Genomic DNA, 12,124 nt, shown 5'->3' on the forward strand with positions numbered 1-12,124 from the left:
AACAAAATTCTGTGATAAAACCGTTGTGCTAATCCCACCCTTGTCATATAATATAATACTATAATCCTCTAGACTGAGGTTCACTGTGGCCAGGGAATGTGCCTACCTACTTTATTTCGTACTCTCTCAAGTGCTTAGTACAGTCCTCTGCACATAGTAAGCACTAGATAAATATGATTGATTAATTAATTTATTGGCAACACCTTTATTTGGTAATCAGTTGTCTATAATGTGATTGACATGTCCTTGCCAGGTCTCCAGGACCCAATGGAAGAAGCCAACTCCACGGCAGTGTCAGAGTTTATCTTCCTTGGCCTCACTCAGATGCAGGAGATGCGGATTGTTCTGTTCTTGGTCTTTCTCTTGGTCTACGCCACCACCCTCCTGGGCAACGTCCTCATCATGGTCACCGTGACCTGTGACCCCCGGCTCCACACGCCCATGTACTTCCTGCTGCGCAACCTGTCCGTCATGGATCTCTGCTTCTCCTCAGTCAGCGTTCCCAAGATGCTCGTGGATCTCCTGTCGGAGAGCATGGCCATCTCGTTTGGCGGCTGTATGACCCAAATGTTTTTCTCCCACTTCTTTGGAGGGGGCACCGTGTTCTTCCTGTCGGTGATGGCTTACGACCGTTACGTAGCCATCTCCCGGCCCCTGCACTACGTGGCCTTCATGAGCCCCCAGATGTGCGTGGGGCTGATCATGGCCGCCTGGGTGGGGGGTTTTGTACATTCGATCGTCCAACTTGGTCTTGTGATCCGGTTGCCGTTCTGTGGGCCCAACATCCTGGATAACTTCTACTGCGACGTCCCCCAGGTCCTTAGGCTCGCCTGCACCGACACCTCCGTCCTGGAGTTCCTGATGATCTCCAACAGCGGACTTCTCACCCTCCTCTGGTTCCTCCTCCTCTTGGTGTCCTACACGGTCATTCTAGTGATGCTGAGGTCCCACTCGGGGGAGAGCAGAAAGAAGGCCATCTCCACCTGCACCACCCACCTCATCGTGGTGACCCTGATGTTTGGTCCGTGTATCTACATCTACGGGCGTCCCTTCAGCCCCCTCTCCATGGACAAGGCCATCTCCCTCAGCTTCACCGTCATCACCCCCATGCTGAATCCCATGATCTACACCCTGAGGAACCAGGAGATGAAATCAGCCATGAAGAAGCTAATGAAACGACACATACGTTCCTGAAAGAATTCCAAGTGGGGGTGAGTGAGTGAAATGGGAAGTTATAGACTCCAAGAAGATTGTCATCGCTACTTGAAGCTGACTCTCAAGGAGAACTTTTTTCATGGGTGTTATCCCTTTTTTCTCCAGAGTTATTCCCCTTGATTTGTTCTTTTATTGGCATTTATTAGGCACTTATTATGTGCCAGGCGCTGAACTAAACACTGAGGTAGCAAATCAGGTTGGACACAATCCATGTCCCACATGGGGTTCACAGTCTTAATCCCCATTTTCCAGATGAGGTGAGTGAGGCACAGAGATGTGAAGTGGGGGAGCCAGGATTACCACCCAGGTCCTTTGACTTTTTAGGCCAAGACTCTTTCCACTAGGCCAAACTACTTCTGCTTTGACGTTCTCTAGGAAGCTCTCTGAGGAGCCAGCCGGCTTCTCTTCTTCACAGCCTATAAGTGTCTGGTCCATAAAATGCTGCTGGATCCGACTGGGGACAAACAGGGACCCTGGGAAATCACTAATGAAGAGGGTCTTAAGCTGTGAGCGTTTTGACTCAGACTGAGTCACTTTAGTGGGCCTGATGCCCTACATTCCCCAATCAGGATGGCCCTTGGAGAATTTCCAGTCCTCTACCAGTCTCGACTATGGGAGGAAGAGTCAATTCCTAGCGTGGGCTGTGGCTAGTGAGTGGAAGGCAACCTGTTATAAGTCAAACTCACCTATGCTGGGCAGCAGTGGCATGGGAGAGAGTTGAGGGCATAGACTCAAGTTTACTTGCATGGGAAAAAGGCAATGATAACTACTTCCATATTTTTACCAAGAAAACTCTATGGATACACTACCAGAACGATTGCAGGTGGAGGTGGGCATTCTGGGAGAGATACGTCCATGGTGTCTGTATGGGTCAGAGATGACTTGACAGCATAAGAAAATACAAGATGCCCGACATAACTGTGGTTAGAAGCCAGAAGATTGCTGGATATTATTCTAACAGTGATTAGAGCACCCCTTTTGCTCCTGTGACCGTGTAATTCCATCTCCTTGTAGATTCAATATAAGATGAAATGGAGCTGAGAAGCATTGATATTGTCTGTTTCTCTGTACCAAATTGTGTTGACCACACAGATTACTAAAGTGAATTAATAAATTAGATGTAATCAATTCCCCAGGCAGATGGCATCCATCCAAGCACTCTAAATAATAACAGTGGTATTTGTTAAGCACTCATTATGTGTCCTGCCTACCTCACCTCTCTACTCTCCTAGTACAGCCCAGCCCAGACACTTCACTCCTCTAATGCTATCCTCACTGTATCTCAGTCTAGTCTCTTTCACCACTGACCTCTTGCCCTCTTCCTGCCTCTGGCGTGGAATGCCTCCCTCCTCACATCCGACAGACAATTACTTTCCCCTCTGTTGCTATGGAGTTCTGCAGCTTGGATGCCACAGTGGACATCCTGCTTTCCTGGGAGGTGAATGCAGAGGCAGTGGAGCAAAAGTGGAGCTGGGGGAGGGAGTGGTTTCCAGGGGTCCCCCTGTCACCAGAGGAATCTCAACATCACGAGAGATCCCCCACCATTCCAAAATGGAGGACAGAAACAGTCTCACATTGCACCTTTGATGTCGTGGATGTCTCCTCATCCGGACTTGGGCTGAGTCACCGTGGCACTCTCCTCCGTCCCCGTCCCCCTCGGGTTCTAATACTAGCTCTGCCAATACCTGCTGGATGACCTCTAGACTGTAAGCACGTTGTGGGCAGGGAATGTGTCTGTGTCTGTTATGTTGTTATACTGTACTCTCCCAAACACTTAATACAGTGTTCTGCACACAGTAAGTGCTCAATAAATACGAATGAATGAAGGGTTATTGAAGGTACAACTCCCCCAGAAGCCTTCCCTGACAACCCTCTTTTTCTCTTCTCCCACTCTCTTCTAGGTCACTCTGACTTTCTCCCTTTTTTCATCCACTCTCGCAGGTCCACATCAGTTACGTCCATAACTGTAATTTATTTATATTAATGTCTGTCTCCCCCTCTAGACTGTAAGCTCTCTGTGGGCAGGGACTGTGTCAGTTTATTGTCATATTGTACTCTCGAAAGCACTTAGTACAGCATTCTGCATACAGTTAGACCACAAACCACAGCCACTTCTCTGATGGTTCCACTGGAGAGTGGTTTCTTCCCCTGGGCGGTCCCTGAGGCTTTTATCCCCAGAGATGCTGTCAGAGTTACCGAGTGGGTGTGTGTATGTGTGTATGATGAAACCGGCCGGGTCTATTTAAATATTTAAATAGCTCTCCCTGCATGGAATCCATCCTCTCCTGGGTTACCGGCTCATCCGTGGCCAATGTGCTTCCCCCCTGGTCAGGGTCCCCAGGGGCTCAGTGCAGCTACATGGGAGTCCAGTCTGAGGCCGGGGAGAGTCTGAAGCTCCGGGAAGGTTAGGGTGCACAGGAGGAGCTGAGATTCTCAGCGAAGGTAGGTGAGGGGTTGCTGAGGCTGTGTCATACGTTCGTCTCAGCTCGCAGTGAAGAGGGCTCCTGGTACATTGGGGCTGCCAGTCCTAAACAGTCACTACAGAGTTTCACCTGTGCCTGGCTTGTGGGGCTCAAATCCAGCAACTGGTTCTGAGTCCCGAAAACTTCTAGTCTGGGACCAGAAAGATTGGTTCTGGGAGACTGTGTTCTGGGAGAGCGCATGTCCCACTCTCTTTCAGTCTTCCGTCCCTCTGCGACCACCACAGTCAAACGGACCTTGACAATGGCTTGTGGCCGGGGGCCAGCATCCAAGCCCCAGAACCTATCTTGGGGCAAGCTGGGCACCGGTAAAGGCTGTGTCTGGGGCACTGACTGTCACTGCTCAGGGCAAGGGGAAGGACCTCTCTGTTTTGGTAGCCAGCTCAGGAGCCCTGAATGAGAAAACATTCAGTGCTGAGCCTCAGAAGGGTATGGAAAAGATTCTGGAGAGGATGGAGAAGGAACCAGACTGGAGCTGTTCTAGGACTCTCGGAGCCAGCAAGAGGGGAAGCCACTTGCTCTTAAAGTGGGTGAACAGAGGATTAGACTTCCGTTAAAGGAAAGTAATTCAGACTATGTCGCATGAAGAAATTTTGGGGGGAGGTACAGCCCCAGAAGTCACTTATAAACTCTTTGAAGATGAAGAATTTGGAAATTCCAGAAAGGAATAATTGACAAATGAAAATTTGGGGATGATCTAATGTGAAGAAAGTAATTCCAATGACATATTTAGCCCTTCTTTCAAGTCTAGTGTTTCATGTTTTATGCTTTCCGGTTTCTACGTTCCTAAGAGGAAATGGGACAGAGAAAGTAAAACATTTTCTGCACTGTTTAGAGATTCATTTTCATTGCCAGTATGTCTCCTTTCTCCACCCACAGGCCTTCTTCTCAATTAGTCAATCAGTCATATTTGTTGAATTCTCAAGGTGTGCAGAATGGTTGGGAGAGTCCAATTTCCTTTCTTCACTCCATCCAACTCCTTTCTTCTCTCTCTCTTCCACTCTCCATTTAATATCTCAGTAGCTCAGGATGCCCTGGGAATCAAGACTTCTGTGTTCTCTTTTCCTGTGATTCCCTATATGTGGTCCTCCTGTGGCCCTCAAATCTCTCCCCAGTTCCTGCCACCTGAATCCAGGGCGACTGGGAGGATAGAATATGGACTTTAGTATGTTATGTGGAGTTTTCATGCAAACTCTCAGGAAGTTCTAACTTCCTGAAATTAGTACCAAACATTCCTGTTCCTTTCCCCCCAACCCCATGACTTAAAAGTTAAGTAATCCTTTCTCTTTATTTCTCTTACTCCTTCCTTTCTACTGTCTCTCCTGATCTCCCACCGTTTTCACTCCATCTTGACTATTTCCATTCTCTCCCTTTGTTCCTGCTCTCCTTACCTCTCTCTCTTATTATTTCTTTCTCTGATTCCCTCCTATTTCTCACTATTCTTTTATTTCTCCTTTTTAATGGCATTTTTAAGCACTTACTATTTTCCAGGCACTGTACTGAACACTGAAGCTAATCCTTTGAACCCTCTCCCTCCACCCGGGGGCCTCTGCAAAAGAAGAGTTTTAGGGATGAAAAATCCTGGAAAAACACAACTTGTTCATTGATTTTGGTTGTGCTTTTTTTTTTCCCACGAGATTTAAAAATTTGTAAAATGAATTCTCACACTTCCCCACTTAGATCCTTATCCCTCCATCCCATTCATTCATATAAAAGCTCTTTCCTTATGAATACGGCACAGCCAATAGCAAGCATCAAAGTGATTCACAAGTGGTGATATTCTCCACCTAACAGATAATAATGAATTTAAAATGATAGCAGTTTTTCAGCCAGCACTAAGAATTTAGAATTAAAAGCCATGAGTGGACAAAAACTTTAACCTTCTCTAAAGAGCAGGACTGTTTATTCATGCTCATTTATTCATTTAAACAAGACTTTGCTGCAAAGAAGTGTGTCTACTAGACTGTGCTGGGATAATGCACCCTAGCATGTGGGGAAAGTAAATTGCTTTAATGAAGAGGATCCGTCATAAGCCGGATCCTGGAGAACCTGGTGGAAAGAGCATGGGCCTGGGAGTCAGAGGACCTCCGCCATTTATCTCCTAGGTGACCTTGAGCAAGCTGATTGACTTCTCTGTGACTCAGTTACCTCATCTGTAAAACGTGGATTAAGACTGTGGGATTAATGTGGACCATGTCCAAACTGATTATCTCATATCTTTTGCAGCACTAGGTGTAGTCTTCATGCAGAGTAAGTGCTTAATAAATACCATAAAAAAAGCCAAGATCCTGGTGTGTAAACCCTTCAGTAATGGCTATCTAGAGGGATGGTCCTGTTACCTGGATGGGTCAGTGGTAACAGTACACAACCATATTTTAGAGTTAACAAAATAAATTCATCCGAAAGCTTGTATGCTAAATTTAAATAATCAAAGCTGCTTAAATATACCTTGTCAGTTTTGGGTTATTGTTCTCGGACAGAAAGTTTGCTTTGACTCACCATCGTGGGAGGCCTTTTCTTCTAGTTTCTTTCAGGCCTCTCTCTCTCTCCCCTGTCACACACTGTTCTCACATTCAAAATATACATGATGTTTGGATTTCAGAGATGGCACTGGTGAAATTTCTCTCCAGGTCTCCAGAACCCAATGGAAGAAGCCAACTTCACAGCAGTGTCAGAGTTCATTTTCCTCGGCCTCACCCAGATGCAGGAGATGAGGGTTGTCCTGTTCTTGGTCTTCCTCTTGGTCTACACCACCACGCTCCTGGGCAACGGACTCATCGTGATCACCGTGACCTGTGAACTCCGTCTCCACACCCCCATGTACTTCCTGCTACGCAATCTGTCCGTCATGGATCTCTGTTTCTCCTCGGTCAGTGTTCCCAAGATGCTCGTGGATCTCCTGTCGGAGAGCATGGCCATCTCTTTTGGCGGCTGTATGGCCCAGATGTTTTTCTTTCATTTCTTTGGAGGGGGCACTGTGTTCTTCCTGTCGGTGATGGCGTATGACCGTTACGTGGCCATCTCCCGGCCCCTGCACTACGTGGCCCTCATGAGCCCCCAGGTGTGCGTGGGGCTGATCGTGGCCACCTGGGTGAGTGGCTTTGTGCACTCGATCGTCCAGCTTGGGCTTGTGGTCCGATTGCCGTTCTGTGGGCCCAACGTCCTGGATAATTTCTACTGTGATGTCCCCCAGGTCCTCAGGCTCGCCTGCACCGACACCTCCGTCCTGGAGTTCCTGATGATCACCAACAGTGGACTCCTCACCCTCCTTTGGTTCCTCCTCCTCCTGGTGTCCTACACGGTCATCCTAGTGATGCTGAGGTCCCACTCGGGGGAGGGCAGAAAAAAGGCCATCTCCACCTGCACCACCCACCTCATCGTGGTGACCCTGATGTTTGGTCCGTGTATCTACATCTACGGGCGTCCCTTCAGCCCCCTCTCCATGGACAAGGCCGTCTCCCTCAGCTTCTCAGTCATCACCCCCATGCTGAACCCTATGATCTACACCCTGCGGAACCAGGAGGTAAAGTCAGCCATGAAGAAGCTAATGGGAAGGCACGTGTATTCCTGAGGTGGGTTCAGTGTGTGGTTGGGGTTAGCAGCTATATAAGGGATGGAATACAAAGTTGCAGTTTACCAAACCAGGAGTCTCTGAGGCCAGGGAGGTTGCCATCTCCACCTGTGATCTACCACTCTTTCGCTGACCCCTGGCTTGAGCCACTTCCCTAGAGAAATGGTCCCTGAATGGAGGGCAGGACTCCTAGGTGTCGAATTTCCCTATTCGACTGTCTCCAAGATGACAAAAATCTCCTTGTTCATCCCATGCTCTATTACATAGGGTAGGATCAGATGGAAGGTCAAAAGTCTGGAATCCTTAATGTGCAGACAACTGTCCACTAGCTGAGAAGCAACATGGCCTAAGTGGAAAGAGCACGGGTCCAGGAGTCAGAAGAGCTGGGTTCTAATCCCAGTTCCACCACTTGTCTACTGTGTGACCAAATCGCTTAACTTCCCTATGTCTCATTGTCCTCATCTGTAAAATGGTGATTAGGACTGTGAGTTTCATGTAGGGCCTGGGTTGTGTTCAACTTAGTTAACTGGTACCTCCCCCTCTGCTTAATATAGTGCCTGGCACATAGAAAATGCTTAACAAATACCATTTAAAAAAACTGATTTAGAGCCATCGTGCCTCAATCTGAGAGTGGCGTCTCCCACTGTTGGTGTTGAGGGGTGACACCTGGTGACATTGTGGTTGGCAGCAGGAGGAACTCTGGTTATTTTCCAACAGTAAATAGAGCCCTTACATATTGCCATACTTCTCTTTATTTTCATCTCCCTGGAGATTCTGGATCAAGCACTGATGGAATTTGTGTCAGCTCAAGGATCAGACAAACATATTTCACAGTCACTTTGGAAATTTGGTGCCTGGTAGATGCTCTTTGATTTGGACCATCATATAGGGTCATAATCCCTCAGCTCATACTAATCAGTTGTCTAGTGAACAATGGGCACAAGACTTCCCAGATTTCGTTGGCAGGATCACAGTGGGATCTGTGATGGACTCTTCAAGAACACAATTGAATGTTTCTGCGGACAGGAGAGAGAGCATTTAAATGATTACACTATTCCAAAGCTTGGTGTATGGTCAGTGGGGCCAAAGGAGTCAAAACTCAAGTGAAGATGGGGTGAAGCTAGTCAGACACTTTACTCTGCATGCCTCTCCACTCAGGGTAATGCTCCACTCAGTGGGACACCTCTATTTCTCTTGAGATGTTTGATCCATCATTTCAGGGCTACTTCCTTCTTACACTATTTATGGTATTTGTCATCGGAAACAGAGACACGATATAGAAGTGGCTCAAAAATACTCGGCAAATTCTTTTATCCTAGATGACATGAGCCCAAGGGATTTTGGGGCGGGCAGGGCGTCGTATGTTATTTGATCAAGCTTTTCCCTGCCTGTCTTATCTATTTTATTAACACACTTGTATTTGTTTATGATAAGGAGACTTTGGAACAATAACTACGATTTTGGTAGTAATAAAGTAGAAAATGCACTACTTTTTCTGCTGTTTGAAGCAACCAACTTCATCAAAAAGCCCCTGATCTGTCATTTGGATTGGATACATTTAATCAATCAATCAGTGGTATTTATTAGTGTTCACCATGTGCAGACCACTGTACTAAGTAGTTGGGAGAGTACAATACAACAGATTTATTGCTCACGTTCCCTGCCCACTAGATTTAATCGAATAATCCAGGAATTACTGCAAGATGGTGCAAAGGATGGAGGCAGAAGAAAAGAGATGGACTCAGGTTGATTTGTACTTTGATCCTTTCAATAAATATGTTATTTGTTTTACAAAACTTCCAGTGATTAATTATCATTTGAGTGTCAATGCACAACACTTGATGTCTTCCAGTTTTAATCCCATAATTTCAGCCAGATTCTTCTGATGAGTCTGAGACCAATTGCTTCTGAAATGTGTCCTCTAAGTATTTTCTCCTTTTTATATAATAATCTCAAGTGCCTTCCTATCAACCCTCTTATTTCCAAAATATTTTAAGAATAGGTAACATTTACATTGTATAAACAACTGGGTTCTTTTATCACTTGTCTTTCCTGGTTTTATGCCTATAGTTTCATAACAGTTCCACCCATTCACACTCAATTTTCACTTTTTGTGATTCTTTGTGATCCAAGAGTCATGTCCATCACATTCCTCCTCTTATGGCTGAAAACAGTAAGACTGAGGTGCGATTCTTCTCAATCTTTTTATGCCCACGTTCCATGAGAATAGTTCTTTATGCAAATTCCTCGTTCAGGGAGATAGTACTTGAGAGAATCCAACTTGGGATGAGTCAATTAAACAATGGTATTTATTGAGGGCTTACTATGTACACAGCCTTACACTAAGTGTTTGGGAGAGTATAATAGAATTAGGGGGCAGGATCCCTGCTCTCAGGGAGCTTACAAGAGCATTCAATGATGATGGCATTTGTTAAGCACTTACTATGTGGGTATAAGCAAATCGGGTTGGTCCCACATGGGGCTCACACTCTCAAACCTCATTTTACACATGAGGTCACTGAGGCCTGGAAAAGTGAAGTGACTTGCCCAAGGTCACACAGCAGACAGGTCAAGCGCTTAGTACAGTGCTCTGCACACAGTAAGCACTCAAGAAATACGATTGAATGAATGGTGGAGCCGGGATTAGGAGCCACAACCTTCTGATTCCCGGGTCCATCCTCTATCCATTCAATTTAGATTGTGAACCCCAAGTGGGACAGGGACTGTGAATGACCTAATTAACTTACACTAGTACTTAGAACAATGTTTGACACATAGAAATCGTTTAGCAAATGTAATACTAATAATATAATAATCACTACTCCCTGGTGAAGGTGCCCCTGCCCTTTTCAGAACTGGAGGAGGATTTGGAGGATGAGTGAGGGAGGAAAGAGAAGAGAAAGGGAGAGAATTTAGTGATATAGAAGGAGTAATGAGCAAGAAGGATTTTTTTATGGTATTTGTTAAGCACTGTACTAAGTGCTGGGATAAATACAAGCTAATCAAGTTGGACACAGTCCCTGTCCCACATGGGGCTCACAGTCTCAATCCCCATTTTATAGATGAGGTAAATGAGGCACAGAGATGTGACGTGACTTCCCCAAAGTCACACAGCTGACAAGTGGCAGAACCAGGATTAGAACCCAGATCCTTGTGACTTCCAGGCCTGTGCTCTATTCACGAGGCTACACTGCTTCCCATTGAATACAAGGATTCAAAAGTTCTGAATTATCAACATGGACAATGAATCCAGAAAGGGACATTTCTGCTTTTTCACATGTAAGTCTGTTATTTTTCGGTGATAAGACACCCTACCCTTGAGCAGTCCAATCAACAATCAATCAAATTTATTAAATGCTTCTCTAGATTGTAAGCTCATTGTGGGCAGGGAACATGTCTACCAACTCTATTGGACTATATTCTCCCAAGTGTTTAGTACAGTGCCCTGCACATCCTAAGCACTCAATAAATACTATCTATTGATTGATAATTCTCAGTAAGTAAATCGTCCTCCTCCTAGTGACCGCTTTCTCAGCTTCTCTTTCCTCCCTCTCCTAGGCTTCTGACTCCATCCTCTTACTGCCTTCATTTTCCATTTCTGGAGCCGGATTCTAGGACTCACACCTTGATTCGTTCCTCTCTGGGACCTTGTACGTGACACTCCCTCCGTGGATGTCAAGTTCACCCCATATCCTAAACCACACTCATGCTAACTTGTAGTCCCACCTGAGCCTTATGGTTCAGTTCTGAGCCCCACAGTTTGTGGCTATTTTGGTCCTTCTCAGTGGCCCAGGCTCTCAGACTGGGACTGATGGTCCCCTGGGGATGGCCCCAGGGCTTTTAGCTCCCCTATTCCCCCGATGACATGACCAAAGTTTCTAGAAGTGTAGTTGGGTGTGACGTAACCAGCCCCTTTAATAACTCCCATTGCAACTGAACTGCCGGGGCTGACTTGCCAGTTCTACTCGTTCAGTTGAGTCCGATAATATTCCCTCTAGAAATTCTCAGGTATATGGGAGGTAGGCTGGGCTGGGGCAGGGGAGATGCTGAGGCTCCAGAACAGTGAGGAAGCTGCAGGAAGAGGGGAGGCCATGCGCCTCTAGCCTGGGGCGACAGTAGGTGGGGAAATTCAATACGCTCCTCTCCCTTTGGTTGAGTTTCAGCTTCAACCCAGAAGACAATTCCCAATGGCAACTCCAGGAGGCCAGAAGGATGGAGCTAAGGACCCTTGGGATGACAACCCCACAGAGGTTAGGACTGGGAAGTCTTGGGACCTGGGGGGTGGTGAATTTGTTGGCCTCATATCTGGGAGATTCAAATTACAAGAACTCAAGACGGAGAGATGGAGAGGAAGGATTTAGATTACCCTGACCCACAGAAGCGGAACCGTCCTTTGGTTCGAAGATGACACCACGGACGGTGAGACTGCATTCGTGATTGTGAGGGTCGTTGAGAGAGACTCTTGCTCCCTTGAATCCTTTGTCCAAGAGGATATTGTCGTGTGCCTTTTCTGGTCCTTTGCTATTTGGGTGAGCATTGGTCAGGCACCACTGGTGGAGGAGGGAAAGGAATGGTCTTTTCACTAGGAGGACATGTGCTTGAGTTGTTTTTACAGTAGTTGGGATGGCTTGTGCTGAGTCATCCACACTCTTCACCTCAAATAATCCTGCCTCTGTCTCTATCTCTCTTTTTTTCTCCCTCTCTCTCACACACATGCAAGTATGCACAGATACACAAGCCCAGGGACAAACACAATCACACACACACACATATCCCCCTTTTCCAGTTTCTCATGTACTGTTTCTTTTTCCCTCTCCCAAATTCCAAGAGGAAGGTATCCACTAACGGCTCAGAATAG

At 46.4% G+C, this 12,124-nt stretch overlaps 2 protein-coding genes across 2 annotated transcripts; both read left to right on the plus strand.

Annotated features, from left to right (window-relative positions):
* The first annotated feature begins 267 nt into the window (after window positions 1–267).
* Window positions 268–1,194, plus strand: LOC100090867 (olfactory receptor 4D1-like). The gene has a single exon (XM_001519840.3). It carries the CDS (start codon window positions 268–270, stop codon window positions 1,192–1,194), a length of 927 nt encoding a protein of 308 aa, XP_001519890.3.
* Window positions 1,195–6,339: 5,145 nt separating this feature from the next.
* LOC100090878 (olfactory receptor 4D1-like) lies at window positions 6,340–8,252 on the plus strand. The gene is made up of 2 exons (XM_001519848.4): window positions 6,340–7,252; window positions 8,140–8,252. Exons 1-2 carry the CDS (start codon window positions 6,340–6,342, stop codon window positions 8,250–8,252), a joined length of 1,026 nt encoding a protein of 341 aa, XP_001519898.4.
* Window positions 8,253–12,124: the final 3,872 nt, after the last annotated feature.

This window comes from Ornithorhynchus anatinus, chromosome 17, assembly GCF_004115215.2.
Source record: "Ornithorhynchus anatinus isolate Pmale09 chromosome 17, mOrnAna1.pri.v4, whole genome shotgun sequence".
Classification (NCBI taxonomy): Eukaryota; Metazoa; Chordata; class Mammalia; order Monotremata; family Ornithorhynchidae; genus Ornithorhynchus; species Ornithorhynchus anatinus.